Source organism: Coregonus clupeaformis, chromosome 17 (assembly GCF_020615455.1).
Source record: "Coregonus clupeaformis isolate EN_2021a chromosome 17, ASM2061545v1, whole genome shotgun sequence".
Classification (NCBI taxonomy): Eukaryota; Metazoa; Chordata; class Actinopteri; order Salmoniformes; family Salmonidae; genus Coregonus; species Coregonus clupeaformis.
In genome coordinates, this window is record NC_059208.1 from 51,796,466 (window position 1) to 51,815,484 (window position 19,019).

The 19,019-nt window shown below is 42.9% G+C and overlaps 5 protein-coding genes across 10 annotated transcripts in view; 2 read left to right on the forward strand and 3 right to left on the reverse strand.

Annotated features, from left to right (window-relative positions):
- Positions 1-1,948, reverse strand: part of LOC121585299 (protein naked cuticle homolog 2-like) — a 9,098-nt gene extending 7,150 nt beyond the window's left edge. Inside the window, exons 1-3 of the mRNA XM_045226413.1 lie at positions 1,723-1,948; positions 1,581-1,607; positions 1,406-1,491 (exon numbers count right to left, since the gene is read on the reverse strand). Coding sequence (XP_045082348.1) covers positions 1,406-1,491; positions 1,581-1,607; positions 1,723-1,747 — 138 coding nt within the window. The 5' untranslated portion in view covers positions 1,748-1,948. The remainder of the gene's footprint in view (positions 1-1,405; positions 1,492-1,580; positions 1,608-1,722) is intronic.
- Positions 974-9,713, forward strand: LOC121585859 (cation channel sperm-associated protein 4). Of its 3 annotated transcripts, none has more exons than XM_041902137.1 (11): positions 974-1,219; positions 2,758-2,850; positions 3,155-3,298; positions 3,429-3,530; positions 3,640-3,737; positions 4,353-4,482; positions 4,819-4,955; positions 7,782-7,938; positions 8,246-8,460; positions 8,891-9,053; positions 9,193-9,713. In XM_041902137.1, exons 2-11 carry the CDS (start codon positions 2,818-2,820, stop codon positions 9,361-9,363), a joined length of 1,350 nt encoding a protein of 449 aa, XP_041758071.1. In that variant the 5' UTR covers positions 974-1,219; positions 2,758-2,817; the 3' UTR covers positions 9,364-9,713. The 3 variants fall into 3 exon arrangements, with proteins under 3 accessions (XP_041758071.1, XP_041758072.1, XP_041758070.1); XM_041902138.1 differs by having other exon boundaries at positions 974-1,202; XM_041902136.1 differs by lacking the exon at positions 974-1,219 and adding an exon at positions 2,378-2,556.
- Positions 9,714-10,017: 304 nt separating this feature from the next.
- On the reverse strand, positions 10,018-12,454 carry LOC121585860 (GATA zinc finger domain-containing protein 1). Of its 2 annotated transcripts, none has more exons than XM_041902140.2 (5): positions 12,010-12,454; positions 11,218-11,340; positions 11,051-11,110; positions 10,735-10,903; positions 10,018-10,469 (listed from the first exon to the last, which is right to left on the reverse strand). In XM_041902140.2, the coding sequence occupies exons 1-5, from the start codon at positions 12,187-12,189 to the stop codon at positions 10,300-10,302; spliced, it is 702 nt and encodes a 233-aa protein (XP_041758074.1). In that variant the 5' UTR covers positions 12,190-12,454; the 3' UTR covers positions 10,018-10,299. The 2 variants fall into 2 exon arrangements, with proteins under 2 accessions (XP_041758074.1, XP_041758073.1); XM_041902139.2 differs by having other exon boundaries at positions 10,019-10,469; positions 10,735-10,918; positions 12,010-12,451.
- An 80-nt stretch (positions 12,455-12,534) lies between these two features.
- LOC121585862 (chromatin accessibility complex protein 1-like) lies at positions 12,535-14,861 on the forward strand. The gene is made up of 3 exons (XM_041902144.2): positions 12,535-12,946; positions 13,361-13,487; positions 13,589-14,861. Exons 1-3 carry the CDS (start codon positions 12,794-12,796, stop codon positions 13,666-13,668), a joined length of 360 nt encoding a protein of 119 aa, XP_041758078.1. The 5' UTR covers positions 12,535-12,793; the 3' UTR covers positions 13,669-14,861.
- A 156-nt stretch (positions 14,862-15,017) lies between these two features.
- si:ch211-57n23.1 lies at positions 15,018-18,602 on the reverse strand. 3 transcript variants are annotated; one of them, XM_041902141.1, is made up of 3 exons: positions 18,526-18,602; positions 17,090-17,710; positions 15,018-15,435 (listed from the first exon to the last, which is right to left on the reverse strand). In XM_041902141.1, exons 2-3 carry the CDS (start codon positions 17,638-17,640, stop codon positions 15,294-15,296), a joined length of 693 nt encoding a protein of 230 aa, XP_041758075.1. In that variant the 5' UTR covers positions 17,641-17,710; positions 18,526-18,602; the 3' UTR covers positions 15,018-15,293. The 3 variants fall into 3 exon arrangements, with proteins under 3 accessions (XP_041758075.1, XP_041758077.1, XP_041758076.1); XM_041902143.1 differs by lacking the exon at positions 18,526-18,602 and adding an exon at positions 18,448-18,507; XM_041902142.1 differs by lacking the exon at positions 18,526-18,602 and adding an exon at positions 17,959-18,059.
- Positions 18,603-19,019: the final 417 nt, after the last annotated feature.

The window sequence follows — 19,019 nt, forward strand, 5'->3', positions numbered from 1 at the left end:
CCTACAGCTCCCCAAACCTGACCGTCTCATTAACAGTACTAGGCCTACATCTGAGGCACAGGAGGCTGCTGAGGGGAGGACGACTCATAACAATGGCTGTAATGGAGTGAATGGAATGGTATCAAACACACAGAAACCATGTGTTTGATGTATTTGATACCATTCCATTGATTCCGTTCCAGCCATTACTATGAGTCCGTCCTCACCAATTAACCGGCCGCCTGTGATGTGAGGGCGGTCCACCCACCACCAGACACTACGCCTACCATACCTTGTTCCCTTCCCTGTTTTTTTCCCCCAGTTCTGTTGCAGTCAGAAAACCAGGACCAGATGTGTGGTTTCAGTGTGGCGGCACTGAAAGACCCCGCTGTTCTGGACGGTGGCCATATGTGTTTCACACTGACATAACAGCCTCTTCTCACAGAGAGAGAAAAGGAAGCAGCGGGGAGAAAAAAAGGCCCTTTCATGTCCCTGGCTTGGCTGTGAGCTATGATCCTGTGGCTGCCTTGCCTTGACTGGGACTGGGAGGGAGGGAGCGTGTCTGGCTAGTTTATCATCCTGGGCTGGGGCAGACCTGGCTGAGAATGAGTGAACCCCAGTGTGAACCCCAGTGTGAACCCCAGTGTGAACCCCAGTGTGAACCCCTGTGTGAACACCTGTGTGGATACAATGTGAGCCCGAAGTGGTGACTGACAGTGTTAACAAGAGTGACAAGACAGCAATTCACAATGTTTTTTGTTGTTTACCAATTTACCAACCCCAGACGGTACATACTTTGGCTATGATTTATGAATAAAGGTTGATGAATACAACAACATCCTGTACTCAATATTGAGAATGGTCAGTTGACCTCCCTCTGCCTCATAAAATAACCACCTTTACATTTCCATTAGGGTTCTAACCCCTCCCACTCTGGGAGGCCTTGGCCCATTCATCTGCCCCGTCACAGGACTCCACCATTCTGGTTCTCGTTAGCATCATTATCCAAGTTCAAGCCTCTCCACTCTAATGACACACATGTCTGTGTTGCTATCCATTTACAGGCTTTTCTATGCCAAAAAAAAGACCCACTTTTATCCAAAGCGACATACAGTCATGCGTGCATACATTTTTTCCCACTATCCTGATGCTGCAAAGGCCATCAGCTCTACCAACTGAGCTACAGAGGACAACTTGATATTGATAGTGATATTTGTGATGAGGTAACCGACTTTCTGAGGTAAAGGCATGTTACTCTCTCACTCTCTCTCTCTCTCTCTCTCTCTCGCTCTCTCTCTCTCTGTCACTCTCTCTCTCTGTATCTCCACTCTCGCTCTTTCTCTCTTAAATCTTCAAAAGTGCCAAAATATTAATCATATCTCAACTCAGGTGTAAAATATATCAACTGTATTATAATGTACTGTACCTGCTTAAATCTGATTGGGTGGGTGTGGAGACCCGTATGTTCCCGCTCTCTCTGACAGGTGAGCACATTGGCAGCAAAACTACCACCTGGAAAATAAAAACTAAATAAGAAATAGTCTATACCCTGCATGACATTTTATATTTGAGAGACATACTTTTGAATAGGTGATTCTTACCTTCAGGATTTTCTCTGCGTTTACAGGCTATCCAAATTATGCATAAATGGAAACATAAAAGATATAAATAAAATACTGTTACATTTTGGTTATTAAGAGATATACAGTAGCCTCTGAAACTAATCTAAATACCAAGTTTTACCATGTTTTGATTGGAGTTTGCCCATATTTTATGGTATTTCCTCTCGTGCCTTGAACCTTCATCTATTTGCGCATTGACCAATACATGTTCATCATCTCCCATTGATAAGAACAAAGACAGTTGTATCCTGTATGCACCGATATATCAATTTTCCCATCAAGTTATTAAAGGGTTGAGATAGGCTAAAGTTTGTTGAGGTAAACAAGAGGACCGAAGCTTTGGGAAAGTGCTCGCAATATGGACAGAGGGAACTTGCGGAACTTAATATGAAAAAGAAACGAATAATCTATAGAGGGTACAGCACCTCCTGCTGGCCATTAGGGGAAGGTATTTTCCCCAAACCAACTGTGGATTTGTATTATGTGTGCATATAACAAATGACATTGCCGTAATTAAACGCATGCATGATGTGTCTATGCATGTAAACATAAAATAAGAGTCCTTCATTATACAAACGTTTTATTTGTTAAATATCTAGATCGCTGTTTCCCTAAATAGGCTACTGTAAATTCCCTGAGATAAATATTGCCACCCAGTGGTGGTAACACATTGTGACACGTGTCTGCGTAATTGTGCATAGAATGGACCAGGGACTGAATGACTAGAACGCCACTTCAGTTCCAATCACCTGTTGCGCGTTTATGATGTCTATCTTCTGGAACGAGACCTTTTTGGTCAAAGATTCCTCAACATTCTTCATAATATTTTCAACGGGGTTGGTAAGACAAAAGCAGTAAAGGGGTATAGCTTCTATGGCATTTAACTGAAAAATGAGTTGAAGAAGGGAGAAGGCGCGAAAAGATGGATTACAGGAAACGCTTGATGATCCTCCAGGTAATGTTAGGTTTAGACGAACTCCAACCGCTAGGGTAGGCCTATTGGCCGTTCTCCCTCTACCATCATGTCCTCTATATGCTCTCTGTGTACACTTATTCAAGTGTATTAACTGCTTTTAACTTTTCCATATAGTTGAACAACTTTTACAAAAGACTAACATGTTTTTGGGGCATCCAATTAACACTTTTTCTACTGCAGCGGGCATCGGAGAGCACCAGGAGGAGGTGGTCTGTGCTGGAGCGAGATGAGGAGCCTGAGATGAACAACATCAGAGACATCACCCAGCAAAAGGTGTAGGCTTTATTTATACTGTAGGGCTTTTCACTGGTATGATTACTTATATAGTGAATAATGAGTGGGTTAACATAGAGAGAGAGGTATACAAAGAAAATCACAGAGAGTTCATTCACAGAGATATCAGGCTACTCAGTTTTTTCAAACTATGTTCAAACAGATCTTCATCACTAATACTGGTACTTGGGGAGATTCTTTAATTATGTTCACCCTTCCAGGAGACAGGGGCTCCGGTTAATCTAGGTGAGAACATAGATGATTCAGAATACGAATATTGACCTCTGACCTCTATACCCTGTAGGATGACTCAGACACTGAGGACTATGTCTCCCAGGTGCTCATGGGTGCGCTGCTGGAGAACTTCCTGTTCAAATTACTCATTATCGTCATGATTGTCAGCAACTGCATCATCATGGCCTTCCAAACCGACGCTATCATTGCCAAGGTAAATTATGGTCACTGAGGACCTCTAAAGAGGTATTGTAGGCCTACTTTCATACTGAAAGCTCACTTTATATGAGAAGTCAACAGATAACAATTAACTGAAATGCAATGGTATGATTTGTCCATTGTAGAAGTATGACATTGCGTTCAGCATCTGTGAGCATATTATCCTCACCGTCTTCATCTGGGAGATCCTGGTCAAGTGGTACTACGGCTTCAACATCTTCTGGAAGGTAATGTCTGGTCAAGAGATTGATTTGACATGACCTATTACTTACTGTGGCCTTCTCAGAGACCATCGTGATGTCATTCTTGTCTCTCTCTCTCGTTTTGGTGTTTCAGAATGGCTGGAATGTCCTGGACTGTTTGGTCACTTTGGCTCTGATGCTTGGACCCCTGATCTTTCCCCAGGGTGGGGACAGTTTACTAAAGGTCATCAGGTGAAGGAGTACCCCTCACACTCCGCAGAAACGCATTAGTGGAAACGTAGGGTGTTCTCAGGGCAGGCCTGGTTGTAACTAGATATGTTTGAGTCAGGTCGGGACAATTTTATCATTTTAGCTAACCCCAACCCTTTTTCTAACCTTAACCTAATAATCCTAACCTGCTGTATAAGTTATTCTAACCTGCTATGCAAAGTAACTTCTGCTGGTCAAAATCGGCAGGCCTGCCCTGAGAACACCCTACGTTACTACTAATGTGATACTCCTCACACTCCCCAACCCTTTGCTCCCATCATTCTTATCACAAGGAGGGCATCAAATATGATCCTCACCACACTCATTTTTCTCCATTCGTTAGTGATCAAATAAATAAATAATTTTCATGCACAATAGTTTTTTTGTGTGTCAAACATCAACAAGAAACATTATTTGTTGTGTAGTTGTAGTTGTTGTTGTGTGCTGCTTTCCCACTGGGCACACACTGGTTGAATCAATGTTGTTTCCATGTCATTTCAATGAAATTACGTTGAACCAATGTGGAATAGACGTTGAATTGAGCCCAGTGGGTTGTTACTCCATGTTGTAATGTGTTATTTCTTGTGTGTGTTCCAGGGTGTTGAGGGTAATCCGTAGTGTCAGGGGTTTTGCTTCCATGCAGGGTATGGCTATGATGGTCACCGTCATAATGCAGTCCATCCCAGACATGGCCAACATCTTCTTCCTCCTCCTCATCATCATGCTTGTAGGTGTTATAGCATGTACCAATTCAACCTCTCTCTCTCTCTCTCTCTCTCTCTCATTCTCTCGCTCTCTCTCACTTCATCATCAGTCATCTTAATCCATTCCCACTTCTTCACCTCATTCTCGTGAAAATAAACATTATAACAGTCAAACTATGACACCCCAGTTCTTGCTCGTTTATAGTATTTGATATTTGTGTATGTTGCTATGGCCCCAGATGAGTGTGTGATGTGTCAAGGAGTGATACTGAGACCATATAAATGGATTCTACAACTGCTCAGTTGTCCCCTGTGTTTGTGTCTAATGTCTCTGTTGATGTCCTGTCTGTGTCTGTCAGGTGTTTGCAGTGTTTGGCGTGACCCTGTTCAGTGCTGCTGTCCCATCAGCCTTTGGGGACCTGTTCTCGGCCCTCTACACCCTCTTCATCTGCATCACCCAGGACGGATGGATGGACATCTACAGGGAGTTTAAGGCGTAAGTGACACAAAGCCCTACATTTCCCCTTATCCAGTTCATACATTATATGTCCTTGGATAAAGACTACATTTCCCATTATCCAGTTCATACAGTATGTGTCCTTAGATAAAGATTTTGAAAAGCAAGAGGAGATCATTTTATTAGTCAAATGCAGGTTAGCATTTTTCATCATGAATCTTGTTTCCTATTGCTCTGTAAGAGGTGGTCTTCACTAAAACAGTAAATCTCTTAAACAATGTAAACTATGCTTTGGTCCTATTATTGCTCAAACAATTTCTATTTGGCGCAAAATGTAAAAACATTGTAACTGGGAATCAAAATGGCATGCCCATACTCCAATATTTCACAATAATGACTTGTGATCTGGAGGGTGGCCTTTTGCATCCCCCAATGGACCAAATGTGGAATCCATACCCTTACTGAAATAATGGACAGAAATGGTTATAGAACGTTCCAAAATGTGAAATATACTTTTTTCTATATTTACAATTTAGGTCAGCTATGCTGGCCTATGGAGTCCCTTGGGAAACCCAACTACGAAACATCCTATGATGGGGATTTATAAACAAATTATCTGGGCTCCCAAAAGGACTGATCTCTATAATACACTGAACAAAAATATAAACGCAACATGTAAAGTGTTGGTCCCATGTTTCATGAGCTGAAATAAAAGATCCCAGAAATTGTCCATATGCACAAAAAGCTTATTTCTCTCAAATGTTGTGCACTAATTTGTTTACATCCCTGTTAGTGAGCATTTCTCCCTTGCCCAGATAATCCATCCACCTGACAGGTGTGGTATATCAAGAAGCTGATTAAAGAGCATGATCATTACACAGGTGCACCTTGTACTGAGGACAATAAAAGGCCACTCTAAAATGTGCAATTTTGTCACACAACCCAATGGCACAGATGTCTCAAGTTTTGAGGGAGTGTGCAATTGGTATGCTGACTTCAGGAATGTCAACCTGAGCTGTTGCCAGAGAATTGAATGTTCACTTCTCTACCATAAGCCACCTCCAGCGTCGTTTTAGAGAATTTGGCAGTACGTCCAACTGGCCTCACAATCGCAGACCACGTGTATGGCGTTGTGTGGGCAAGCGGTTTGCTGATGTCAACATTGTGAACAGAATGCCCCATGGTGGCGGTGGGGTTATTGTATGGGCAGGCATAAGCTACGGACAACGAACACAATTGCATTTTATTGATTGCAATTTGAATGCACAGAGATACTGTGACGAGATCCTGAGGCCCATTATCTTGCCATTCATCTGCCGCCATCACCTCATGTTTCAGCATTATAATGCACGGCCCCATGTCACAAGGATCTGTACACAATTCCTGGAAGCTTCCATGGCCTGCATACTCACAAGGTCATGTCACTAATTGAGCATGTTTGGGATGCTCTGGATCGACGTGTACAACAGCGTGTTCCAGTTCCCGCCAATATCCAGCAACTTTGCACAGCCATTGAAGTGGAGTGGGACAACATTCCACATGCCACAATCAACAGCCTGATCAACTCTATGTGAAGGAGATGTGTCGTGCTGCATGAGGCAAATGGTGGTAACACCAGATACTGACTGGTTTTCTGATCCATGCCCCCACCTTTTACTTTTTTTTTTAAAGGTATCTGTGAAAAACAATTGACTGATTTCCTTATATGAACTGTAACTCAGTAAAATCTTGAATATTGCGTTTAAATTTTTGTTCAGTATATATAAACAACTTTTGGAAAACTCATATTCTGAGCTAGCCGTTCAAAAAGTATGGTCCACGGACCTAATTGAATCTGAACAACCCTTCAACTGGAACAGAATATGGAACAATATAACTTTGTCATCCCAGAATCCAAACCATCAATTTATACATTTTAAGTTTGTTCACAGACTTTATTTAACACCAAGGAAACGTTTTACTATTAAATTGGCCCCAACTCCCAACTGTTCACTCTGTCCCCTAAATCAGGGGACATTGCTTAATATGATGTGGGAGTGCCCTGCAGTTAAATGCTTCTGGGGCAAAGTTACAAAATTCATTTCGAAGTGCATGAATTTAAATATTCAATGCTTTGCTTCTATTGTGTTAGTTAACGATGATAGCCCCTTGAATCTCTCAATCAATCCGAGAAGATAACATCTGGCAGGCAGCACTGCTGCTATTTTTTGTGGGGCTCTAAGATGGCAACCACCTCATTCTCTCCCATTTATCCAGTGGATACAGTTACTATTAGAAGTTATAATATTAGAATTATCGACAGCAAGAATGACTGGTGCTAGTCAAGGAACAGTTGAGGCCTGGACAAATATACTTGACTTTGTAAAGAACAATCTCGGCTAAAGCCCCACACATACAAAACAATTATATACATTTATTTAGACTTTTGTTACTTTCTTTGCTGGCCCACGGGGAAGGGGTGGTACGGCTTGAGAGGGAGGGTGCAGGCGGGTGGATGGGGACTGATGGGGGGAAATGGGTTGGCTAGTGGTCACTAGCTAGCACAGCCACAAAGTCATAAAATCTTACTTTAAATCTAACCTAACCTAACCATAACCACACTGCTAACCCTAACCTTAAATTAAGACCAAAAAGCGTTTCATAAATGTTTACAATATAGCCAATTTTTACTTTGCAGATATCTAAAGGGAAATCGCTCAGTTCTGACTCCAGGACAACACGTCAATTAACGTCAACCTGCTAATCGTAGACAAATGGGCCTTAACATTTTGCAGTAGAGTGAAAACGCTTATGTGAAAATGCATACACATTTAGATGTATTTTGTCCCAATGTGGTAAGTGTTGCCGTTTCTCTCTGCACTGTAGTGATGAGGGGCTGATGTACGGAGCTTCTCTCTACTTTTTCATTTTCCTCACTGGCGGAGCCTTCATCTTCGCCAACCTTCTCGTCGCCGTGGTAACCACCAACCTTGAGATCTCCATGCCCGACTACGACGACAAGAATTCGAACGAGTGTTTGCCGGCAAGTCTGTCACTCTTTCCCTTTTCACATTTATTTTTTGTCACGTAGTGTTATTTATACCAAGGCACTGTCTGTAACTTCTTCTTGATCCTCATAAATGTGTGTTGTTGATGACAAAGGGGGTGGGAATGCATGATGAATTGCATGTCTTCCACATTAAGTTGTATACTGATTATTACAAGCTAACTTAGCTGCCTTTCAAAATCATCAATACTACCACTGCTCTTTCGTAGTTCCCTGTGTATTTAGTCCTCTCTCCCTACACACCATACTAAACTCTCTCCTCAACCCCTCCCCTCTCACACAGCTGATTCCAGAGGCCACGGGAGGCTTGACGGACCAGACCACCATCCACGTGGAGGAGGTGGTGACCAAGTCCAACATGACCCGGCGCCAGAAGTCCTGGAAGGGTAGCTGTGTAGAGAACCTGACCATGGACACCTTCGAGGAGCTGGCCCTTGTCATGGCTGCTATGCAGAAGAACATGGCTGCGTACAGGGAGATACGGCAGGAGCTGGACAGGTACTGTAAGTCGCTCTGGATAAGAGTGTCTGCTAAATGATGTAAATGTAAATGTAACAGAAGTCTGTTTGTTCTAGCTAGAAGCTATTGAAGCCACTATTCTTTTTGTCATCATCCATCACAGTAACTTATTCTGCGTTTCCAATTGGCTCATTTATCCCACTTCTCTCCCTGTAACTATTCCCCAGGTCATTGCTGTACATGAGAATGTGTTCTCAGTCAATTTACCTGGCAAAATAAGGGTTCAATTAAATAAAGTCATTGTGATACAAAGAAATTACACGTTTTTCAATCTCTATTTTTCTGAATTCAATGGGACAACCCCCCCCTTATAAGTAAAGATGGTGTCTTCAATGGAATAAAATATTGTCTTTGTAGAGTGGATGAACTGTAGGTATATGGCCGACCATGTGTATGTGTTTATCCACAGTATAGTGGAGGAGGTGCACAGCCTGTCATTCAACGTAAAGCAAGAGCAGGAGGTGATTATGAGGAACCATATGGCTGCGACCCTCCAGGACAACCTATTGAATAATGATATCGCCACCGGCCGCACCGGAGACATTCTGTCCACCCTCATCACCCTGGAGAAGGTAGGGCAGTGGACATGGCACCCTATTCCCTATATAGTGCACTCATTTTGACCAGAGCCTTATGGGTGCACAATAGATTCATTTACTCTTCCTAGAGTTGTCTATAACCTTACATTCACTGTTCTGTTACCTGTCTCAGGCTCATGTCATAGACTCGAACACAGCATCCGCTCACCTGTTCCAGAAGGGGAACATGCGTCACGCAGCCATGAGGCTGTCCATGGACAGCCAGCTGTACTACCCGTCTACTTCTACACATGTGGATGCGGGACACAGTAACACTCCCAGCACACACCAAAACTCAGGCTGAACGTACTTTTAACAGGCATTTCTTCATGTCCCAAATCATTTGGCTTTACTGATTAGCCGAAATGGTCTCAAAGATAATGCTAGATTACATTATTAAATCAGACTGAGGCTTGCTGCACACATTTCCACATGCAGATCAACATTGACCATGTAAAAAGACTGGTGACTGAGGTAAATGATCATAAAGGTTTCACAAAGTGTCTAAAAAATATACCAAAAAGGATACAACTTGGAGTCTATTAACAGCATCTTTCTAAATACATTTCCCCCCCCCTCAGTATAATATTCATAACACTTCACATGTATTGCACAGATGTCTAAAGAAAAATTAAATTAATTGTTTGAAAAACATTCTAGTACAAAGCTTTTCCACGTTTATTACCGAATACAAAAGTCTCAGGATGATCATTTCATGGGTCCGTTCTTGTACTGTTCCAAGATTTAGAAGGGTTTGTAAACATTCAATAACAAACACTTTCCATATTCAAAGACTATTAAAATAATAACTATTATTATTATTATGTGGTTGTTTCTATTTGTCCCATTTCACACATGTACAAGTGTGTATTAATACACATGTGAATTGGAAATGTGTTTTTTTTGCATATCCCAACTCCCCCTGAACCACTCTCGGAGAGTGGGTCACGGCCAGGGTCTGCCATTATCAACAGCGACCCTGGAGCAATTAGGGTTAAGTGCCTTGCTCAAGGGCACATCGAGAGATTTTTCACCTTGTCGGCTCGGGGATTTGAACTAGCGACATGTTGGTTACCGGCCCAATGCTCTTACTGCGAAGCTACCTGCCACCCTAATGAGTCAGTCTACAACTTGTCTCCATTACATTACGTAAATGTACATGCGTCTGTTAGCAAACTAACAGACAAAGTTAATATCTTCATGGTAAATGGCCCAGCGGCTAACTGCGGTTGCCAAATTATTATTTGATAGCGATGGCCGGCGTGGGTCCAATATGGGTCCAGATGTAGCCTTTCTCTGGACGGATAGGAATGGTGGGGTAGGGGCAGCTCCTGGACTTGAAGTACTCCGAGGGGGCGTGGCACACAAACTCCAGGTACTCCATCTTCCTGGGCAGATCCTCCTCTGGACCTATAGAAGCAATCAGGTAATCAGTAATGGAAACATTATCAGCTAGTAGTGGTCTTGGAGTCCACTGTGACATTACTCCCATATACACAATGTTCAGAAAGAGACAAATAACTTATTTCTGTGTGCTCAAATGTAACTTTAATTTTTTTTAGATAAATGAATGAAAATGTATGCACTCACTAACTATAAGTCGCTCTGGATAAGAGCGTCTGTTAAATGACTAAAATGTAAAAATGATAAATACTCAGATTCAATCATCACTCACCAACAATGTAAGTGGCAGGATCAAACAGGTCCTTAGGACTGGCCTGGGTTGGTATCAACCAAGTCAATGCGGCACTCTTCTCACAGTACTGGTCCTGGATGAAACCTCTGATCTGTGCATAGTACGGCCTCCCATCATCCTCGTCTGTCACTTTGATGACGTCTCCCATCTGATAATACACACCCTGCACAATGACAAACGAAGGCAGAACTATTGCTGACAGCTATACATATCTGTGGCATACATTATACAACAGATATGTTTGTTATGTTTGCTAACATACTGTATGGAAAGGATTTATAAAAAGTAAACATACCTTATAAAAGACTGATTCTGATGTGATGATCGTGGAAACAGATTCGGGTGCTTTGATTGGCTGTGGGAAAAAAATTAATAAATCACATTTGGAGGAGCTTAGAGTTCAACCTGACAATCCAACACAAAGATAGAGTTCCTGTGTATTTGAACTAATTATGTACTTACATTTTTTAGTTTGAATATGTGTCTTCTTCCTTTTCCTTTGGTAGACACCTTTTTCTCAGAGGCAGGGGCTTTGTACTTGGTGCTCCTCAACCGTGCTGATCTCCTGTGGATCTCTTGTTTAGACTGTGGGCAAGATGTGTCAAATACCAATATTACATCTCCATCTGGGTGACAATGTGTCAACATGCATATATTGTTTTCTGTTTTGCCTTGCAAATAGAAGAGTATGGAGGTACAGTCACTAAGGGGAGCACAGTACATTCTAGTGCAGGCCTAGGTACAGAGTGTACAAAACATTAGGAACACCTCCCTAATATTGAGATGCACCCCCCTTTTGCCCTCAGAACAGCCTCAATTCGAAAGCGTTCCACGGGGATCCTTGCCCATGTTGACTCCAATGCTTCCCACAGTTGTGTCAAGTTGGCTGGATGTTCTTTGGGTGGTGGACCATTCTTGATACACATGGGAAACTGTTCTGCGTGAAAAACCTAGCAACTCGACACACTCAAACTGGTGCGCCTGGCACCATACCCCGTTCAAAGACAATTACATATTTTGTCTTGCCCATTCAGCCTCTGAATTCTTGCCCATTCACCCTCTGAATGGCACACATACACAACCCATGTCTCAAGGCTTAATAATCTTTCTTTAACCCGTGTCCTCCCCTTCATCTACACTGATTGAAGTGGATTTAACAGGTGACATCAATAAGGAATCAGAGCGTTCACTTGGTATGGAAAGAGCTCCTAATGTTTTGTACACTCAGTGTATGTGCTCAAAACGACAAACAACCTGCTTGCCCCCGCCATTATTCTGTTGTGTGTTGGAGGACGCCGACGGTCCAGATGCTCCACTGCTGGTGCTCTTCCCCGTGCAGTTATTGCACAGGATCTCTCCTTGGTTTCCCTTTTTCCACATAGACGATGAGATTGTTTTGCAGACAGCGCAACATGGTTTCAAACCCAGAGGCATCTTGAAAGTATGGGCCAGCGAAATGATGAATGCAGAAGCTAGCTAGCTATTTAGCTAACTGCTTTCTGGCTAACAACATCAGCAACAAGCAACGTAAAGCATGCAAAAAAATAAAGAGCCGGTCGTCCGCTCGCGCAGACAAACAGCTACAGAATGCAAATAAAATAAAACCAGCAATAATCGATAGCTAGGTTTAAAGGAACAACACAAATAGCTACATCGATTTAGCACAGACTGCTAGCCAGTCTGTAAAATGTATTCTTATTTCAGCTAGCTAGTTTGTTGGGAGCACTTAGCAAAGTGTATTGCGCCACCTACTGTGATGGAGTGTATCGACAGCCTTATATTTATCTAACAGGCAGGCTTATAAACACTTAGCTACTCCTTTGTAAAAAATCAAACAAAAAACAATCATATTGTCTGAAACAGGAGTTTGTCTGAAACAGGAGTACATACGGTAGCTAGATACTTTAGTTTTCGATGAGAGAAAAAACGATCCAATCAAGCCTACGTCACTGCTCAAAAAGTAGCGGGGCCCTTACACTCCTCGCAACTGTATATCAACCGTTGCCACCACTGAGGAAACATCCTTATCCATGTAAAAATGTCTGGAGACAACGTGGAAGACCAAGTTAATCATGCATCTAACAGCAAAGGCATCTCTCTTCCAATGACTCGCGTGAAATTGATCATGAAAAGTTCTCCCGACGTCTCAAGCATCAACCAAGAGGCTCTTCTCCTCACCACCAAAGCAACAGTAAGTTGAGTCCAGTTTACTGGCGTAGCTATGCTAGCTAGCTAATGCTATATTAGCTACCTTTACTTAGTTAATAGCTAGGCCTGCTAGCTAGCTAGTTTTGCAGTAAGGCTTTTGCATATACAGGCAGTACTAGCTAGCTACTTCCATTAGTTCAAGCTCGTGAAGAAGGTAGCTAGCTAGCTAGCTAACCCTGAATGGCTGTAACAGTTAGCTAGCTAGCCCTGCACTGACATGGCTGTAGCCTCAACCAAAATAGGATGTAAACCCTAATGTCTGAATGTCTTTGCCTCGGCTTACTTTACATCCATCAGAGCCTTGTAAATAGAATACTCTGGTCTCCATTGTTACTGTTAATAAATGGGAACTGTCCCATGTAATAACAATTTAATTCATAACGCTCATCTCTTCTAGGAACTGTTCGTTCAGCACTTGGCTCTGTCCTCGTTCAACAATGGATCAGGGAAAGACAATAAGACACTCCTCTACAGTGATCTGGCCAATACTGTTGAGGAGACTGAGACTTTTCAGTTTCTCACAGGTAAAAACTATTGTCGCCACCACCACCAGTGACTTTCATTATCTTCTCTTTGAGCATACAGTATAGTCAATATTGACTACCTGTTCATTATACTGTTGCAGATATCCTACCAAAGAAGATCTTCGCTCGGGATTACCTGAAGCTCATAGAGGAAAATCCAATTGAGGAAGCAGACAATTGAAAAGACATGCAACCCTTACAGCAATAGTGGTTGCTAGCATGTAGTCTGTTGAAGCGTTTTTCTCCAGCTCATTCCTGAATTAGACCACATCCATACTACTTCCAGGCGATGGCATTGTGTAGGCCTACATCTTCTCTGAGCCGTACTAGAGTATATTATGTTTACTACCATTAGTTGCCCAGTCATCCAGATGCTGGGCATCCAGTTTAGGGTCAGAAAGAATCACTATGTGAATTGACTACAGATAAAGCATTAAAATCATATGTTGACCATGATACCAACCCCATATTCCCCCCCACAGCAATCACCTTCTGCCGAAGAGAAACGTCTGTGCTCCCCCTGGTTTTGTTACCAATCGGTGCAAATAGTGCAGGCTTTCATTTGTTTTGGGCATTATTTTTCTACACAAGATCTTGAAGCAAAGGGTGAACAAATCAGGTGCTTAAAAAAAAATATATATATTCCATACAAGCGATGCAGTTCTCAGGTCAAAGCAAATTGACTCATTGGTTGTGTCCTTTTTATAAAGAGGAACCCCTATGCACGGTCTTTGCTAATGCTGACTATCTACTTGATATTTGACTTTTGTATGATATACCTTTCATTCATGAACAATGTTAACTAATCTGTAGAGATATAGATATGCAAACCAATTCCTTTTAGCTATGTGACTTGAGTAAAAAAAGTACAACTTTTGCTGTGTTTAGTGTGATCTATATTACTCAGTCAAACCCATAGGTAGTTTCAGTACTGGGTGGTTACAGGCAGCACCAATTTAATAATGAAAATCTCATTTCATTTTTTAGTAACGGCTCCTCTCAGATTGTGATGAATTTACATGAGGATCGGCACTGCCACATGTAGGTTTTCATGTGAAGACTTTGGACTTAAATAAAACATTCATCACACAGACTTAATGCTACATTTATTAAATCAAAGTCTAAATATGCTACTGTGTGTTTGTGCGGTTGAACTACGAAGCAGGCTACTGTAACTGCTAGCATGTACTGTCTCAAGAATGGAAAGAATGCACTGAACTTGTGCACTAACCGCTGTGTATATATTTTCTACAAGTGTTTGTAACAGCAATTACATCCCACCTAACAATTAAAAGACTTGCCTTTTGTATGTTTTTTTGTTCCATAATTTAGTTTTGTTAATGAAAATAAAATCTTCATGCTATACAGACTATACGTCATTCCCTATTTGTGTTGCATTATTGTTTTCACCTTGTTGCAACAAAGCATTTACATAAATGTTACAATTTTATACCACACACTGTATGAGTGTCACACACAGTTGTACTTCAATAAAAAACATCTCTATGGAACAGGTCTGCAGGCTGGGAGTATAGAAATAGATTTTATTGCCATCAATATCTCCCCGATGCTTTAGGCTTTGCATGCAGTTTGGGTTTCAGATACATACGATTAAAATACACTTAATAGTAACATGGCGCTATGGAGGAATAAATACAGAATACAGTACAAATACAGAGAAAGTACACCTCATGCTTTGTACAGGGTTTCCTACCCTGAGTATGCATGCATTTCTAGTGGGAAATATTACATGATGGTACGGTTCATTCAAAAGCTGACAAAAAAAGAGCCTGAAGAACACATAATTCACTGTGCCATTAGTTTGTCAAGTCGGAGTTGCATGATGTGTAAAGACTTCTCTAGGCTGGAGAACTGTTTCTCTAGGAGGGCTGCCACGTGGTCTCTTCCATTGATTGAGTCCTTCGTGTTGGCAATGTGCTCCTTTATACTAGAAACAGACAACATTTTTTTTTTAAATCACTAAAGATACAATACACATTAACCTAAAAACAGGTTCCTAGTCCAATAAACCTTTTCCATAATAATGTACTCTTGGAGCTCCTAAATAATTACATCTAAGAAGTTACACCGACACTATCAATTACACGCACATAATATTTAGTTGTATTGTTTGTATATCTTTGTATTTTAAATGTGTGTGACTGTTATTGTCTATCAGTGTATCAGTGTTTTGTTACTTGTCATGTTTTCTGTTTTTGTGTGGACCCCAGGAAGAATAGCTACTGCTTCGGCAAAAACTAATGGGGATCCGAATAAACCAATACCAGCGGGATTGGTTCAAACTGTATGGTACTAGAAAGAGAAAGTCTGATCTCATTAAATTGCATTGTAATGCTTTGTAATTAATCTCATACCAGGACTTTGGTTCAGCCAGATGTGGGGAGGACTGAAGAAGTAGAACGTGAAATGATTCAGGCGGTGTTTGGACGACTGTTTCTGCTCTGTTTTTAGACCCCTCTACTCAGTAGGACAGGTCCTGACTAGTGGTTGATCATGCATGACTTCATCCGCTAGGAATTCAACAATGCTGGTTGCAGCAGAAAGCTCCACATTCCCTTTTGTTCCCTCACTCCTCTACACATTCTCCTGCTTGCACATGTCCCTAGAGGAAGTTCACTAAATTCCCTTTGATGAACTAGATTCTACAATAATTTTATTTCTCAATAGTTTTACTATGCCAATAACAAACAAAATCACTGTGTTAAAAGGGCATTGATATGACTGCTTGAGTATTCATTCTTTAGGAGTCAAGCTTAGAGCAAGCCTACTATGCCGTCCTGTTTACCACAAACAGCAGGTGGAACAAGACTAGGGGCCAACTCAGTGCTGTGGTGCAGTGAGTGAATCTACCCCCTCACCTTGAGAAGACCCAGTGCTCCTCCCCCTCACCTTGAAGATCCAGTGCTCCATCCCCTCCCCATAACCTTGAGAAGATCCAGTTCTCCATCCCCTCCCCCTCACCTTGAGAAGGTCCAGTGCTCCATCCATTCCCCCTCAACTTGAGAAAATCCAGTCCTCCGTCCCCTCCCCCTCAACTTGAGAAGGTCCAGTGCTCCATCCATTCCCCCTCAACTTGAGAAGGTCCAGTGTTCCGTCCCCTCCCCCTCACCTTGAGAAGGTCCAGTGCTCCATCCATTCCCCCTCAACTTGAGAAAATCCAGTCCTCCGTCCCCTCCCCCTCAACTTGAGGTCCAGTGTTCCGTCCCCTCCCCTAGAGAAGGTCCAGCGCTCCATCCCCTCCCCCTCACCTTGAGAAGGTCCAGTGCTCCGTCCCCTCCCACTCACCTTGTGAAGGTCCAGTGCTCTGTCTCCTCCCCCTCACCTTGAGAAGGTCCAGTGCTCCGTCTCCTCCCACTCACCTTGAGAAGGTCCAGTTCTCCGTCTCCTCCCACTCACCTTGAGAAGGTCCAGTGCTCCGTCCCCTCCCCCTCACCTTGAGAAGGTCCAGTGCTCCGTCTCCTCCCACTCACCTTGAGAAGGTCCAGTTCTCCATCCCCTCCCCCTCACCTTGAGAAGGTCCAGTGCTCCGTCCCCTCCCCCTCACCTTGAGAAGGTCCAGTGCTCCGTCCCCTCCCCCTCACCTTGAGAAGGTCCAGTGCTCCGTCCCCTCCTTCCTCTTCTCCTCCAGTGTGAGGAACACCTTCTGCATGGTCTCCGTCGTCTCTGTCACGTTCAGGTAGTCCGCCCGCACCACCTGCAAGTCCTCCAAGGCCTGCTGTTTAAACGAGGCTGAGGTTCCCCCCTCTACCACCACCTCGCTAGCCAGGGACACCGCCTGCAGGGCCGCCCTGTTCTGGAGCACCAGCAGACGGGACTGCTCAAACTCCTCTGGCCCCGCGATGTCGTCCCAGCAGACTGGAGAGGCAGAGGGCAGCCAGAAGCGCTGGGAGCAGTTGACAGGGTTCCCCGGAGTCTCTGTCACAAAGGGGCTGTCGGCGGGGAAGCTGTGGAGGAGATCCTGGAGGTTGAAGGAACCGGAGCCCCACTCCCAGTCTCCCTGCATGAGCTCCCCTGACTCTGGGTCGGGTGTGGGTCCCACCTCCGCCCCCACCGGGCACCAGGCACTCAGCAGGAGGCAGCAGGACAGGCAGAGCCAAGCCCAGCTAGTTGTTCCATCCTGGAGCCACTGCATCACGATGTAGCTGAACTAGTCTTGTTCCCCAGCCGTGTGTCTATTAGCCTGGCAAGCAAGGCTGCTGGGCCTGAGGAGTAATGCAATGGGTATTGTTATTCAGATAGGCCTAATTTGTGCAGCTAGAAATAAACATGGTACCAGTCCAGCAGTGAATCATTCATCCAGGAAAACATGAGCTCATTTCCAAGCCACAGGACTCTTTGTTTTGAACATTACAGTTCACAGTAACTTTTCTGTATTTCTCACATCCAATACAGTAGGTTCTGCAGTCAGAGTTTAGTGACTTTAATCCGTTCTTGAACAACTTTCACCTACTTTTTCCTGTGTATTTTCTTCCTGCCAGTGGGGTGGTCTAATTGTAATGTTTGGCATGGTGGCACTAGGGCAGACTGTCTAACCAGTTTTCCATGTTATGATGTCCGTGCTGCAGGCGACAAGATGTGTGTTTAAAAGTATTTCCCTGGTACTTACAGTACAAATGTAAGCCTATAAAGCTGTGCAATAATGTTGTGGGACCATCACTGTTAAATACAATCTTAATGGAACCACCATAGGTGAAATATTAAAAAACAAAACGCAAACACTGTGGGCTACTCCACTGCTTATGTTATGAACAAACATTCATTTAGATATTTGGTTCAAACGAATTGGGGTCAATCGAATAATTCCCGCCAGGTCGTGGAAAATAACCCTAATCGTTCAGCACTGCAATCGGTTTATTCTGCAAACGGTCATAATTTGTCGTATCTTCATGTTTATACAATAGCTTCTCTAAACTGTAAAGCAAAACAAGAACATACTTACAACTGTCATCAAACGGCGTATTGCAAAGATTTTTTTAATGCAAAGATTACTTTATAGAAGAAAATTCCAGAGACTTACGCAGTTTAGTCCGTCGCTGGTGCAAGTCAAGTCACACATGGTGAGCTATTGGAAAGTATGACTCGCTCTCTCCCTCTTTCTCTCTCAACGTTCTGAACAGCCTGGTGTCAGTGCATTTCGTATTATTCTGTACGTAAATCCGAAATTTAATTTAGGATGATACCTATGTTACGTTTCATATGGTATATATTCATTTGTAGATGTCCATCACCTATTTCGTATGATATGTTACAAATTACAATTTGTATGATATGTTACGAATTCTAGCTAGATGGCTAACATTAGCTAGGCTAGGATTAAGGAGTTAGGGTTAAGGTTAGCTAAAAGGGTTAGGGTTGGGAGAAGGGTTAGGGTTAGCTAACATGCTAAGTAGTTGCAAAGCAGCGAAAAAGTAGTGAGTAGTTGAAAAGTTGATAATTAGCTAAAATTGTCCGTGATGAGATTTGAACTCACAACCTTTGGGTTGATAGACGTTCGCGTTATACACCCACCCA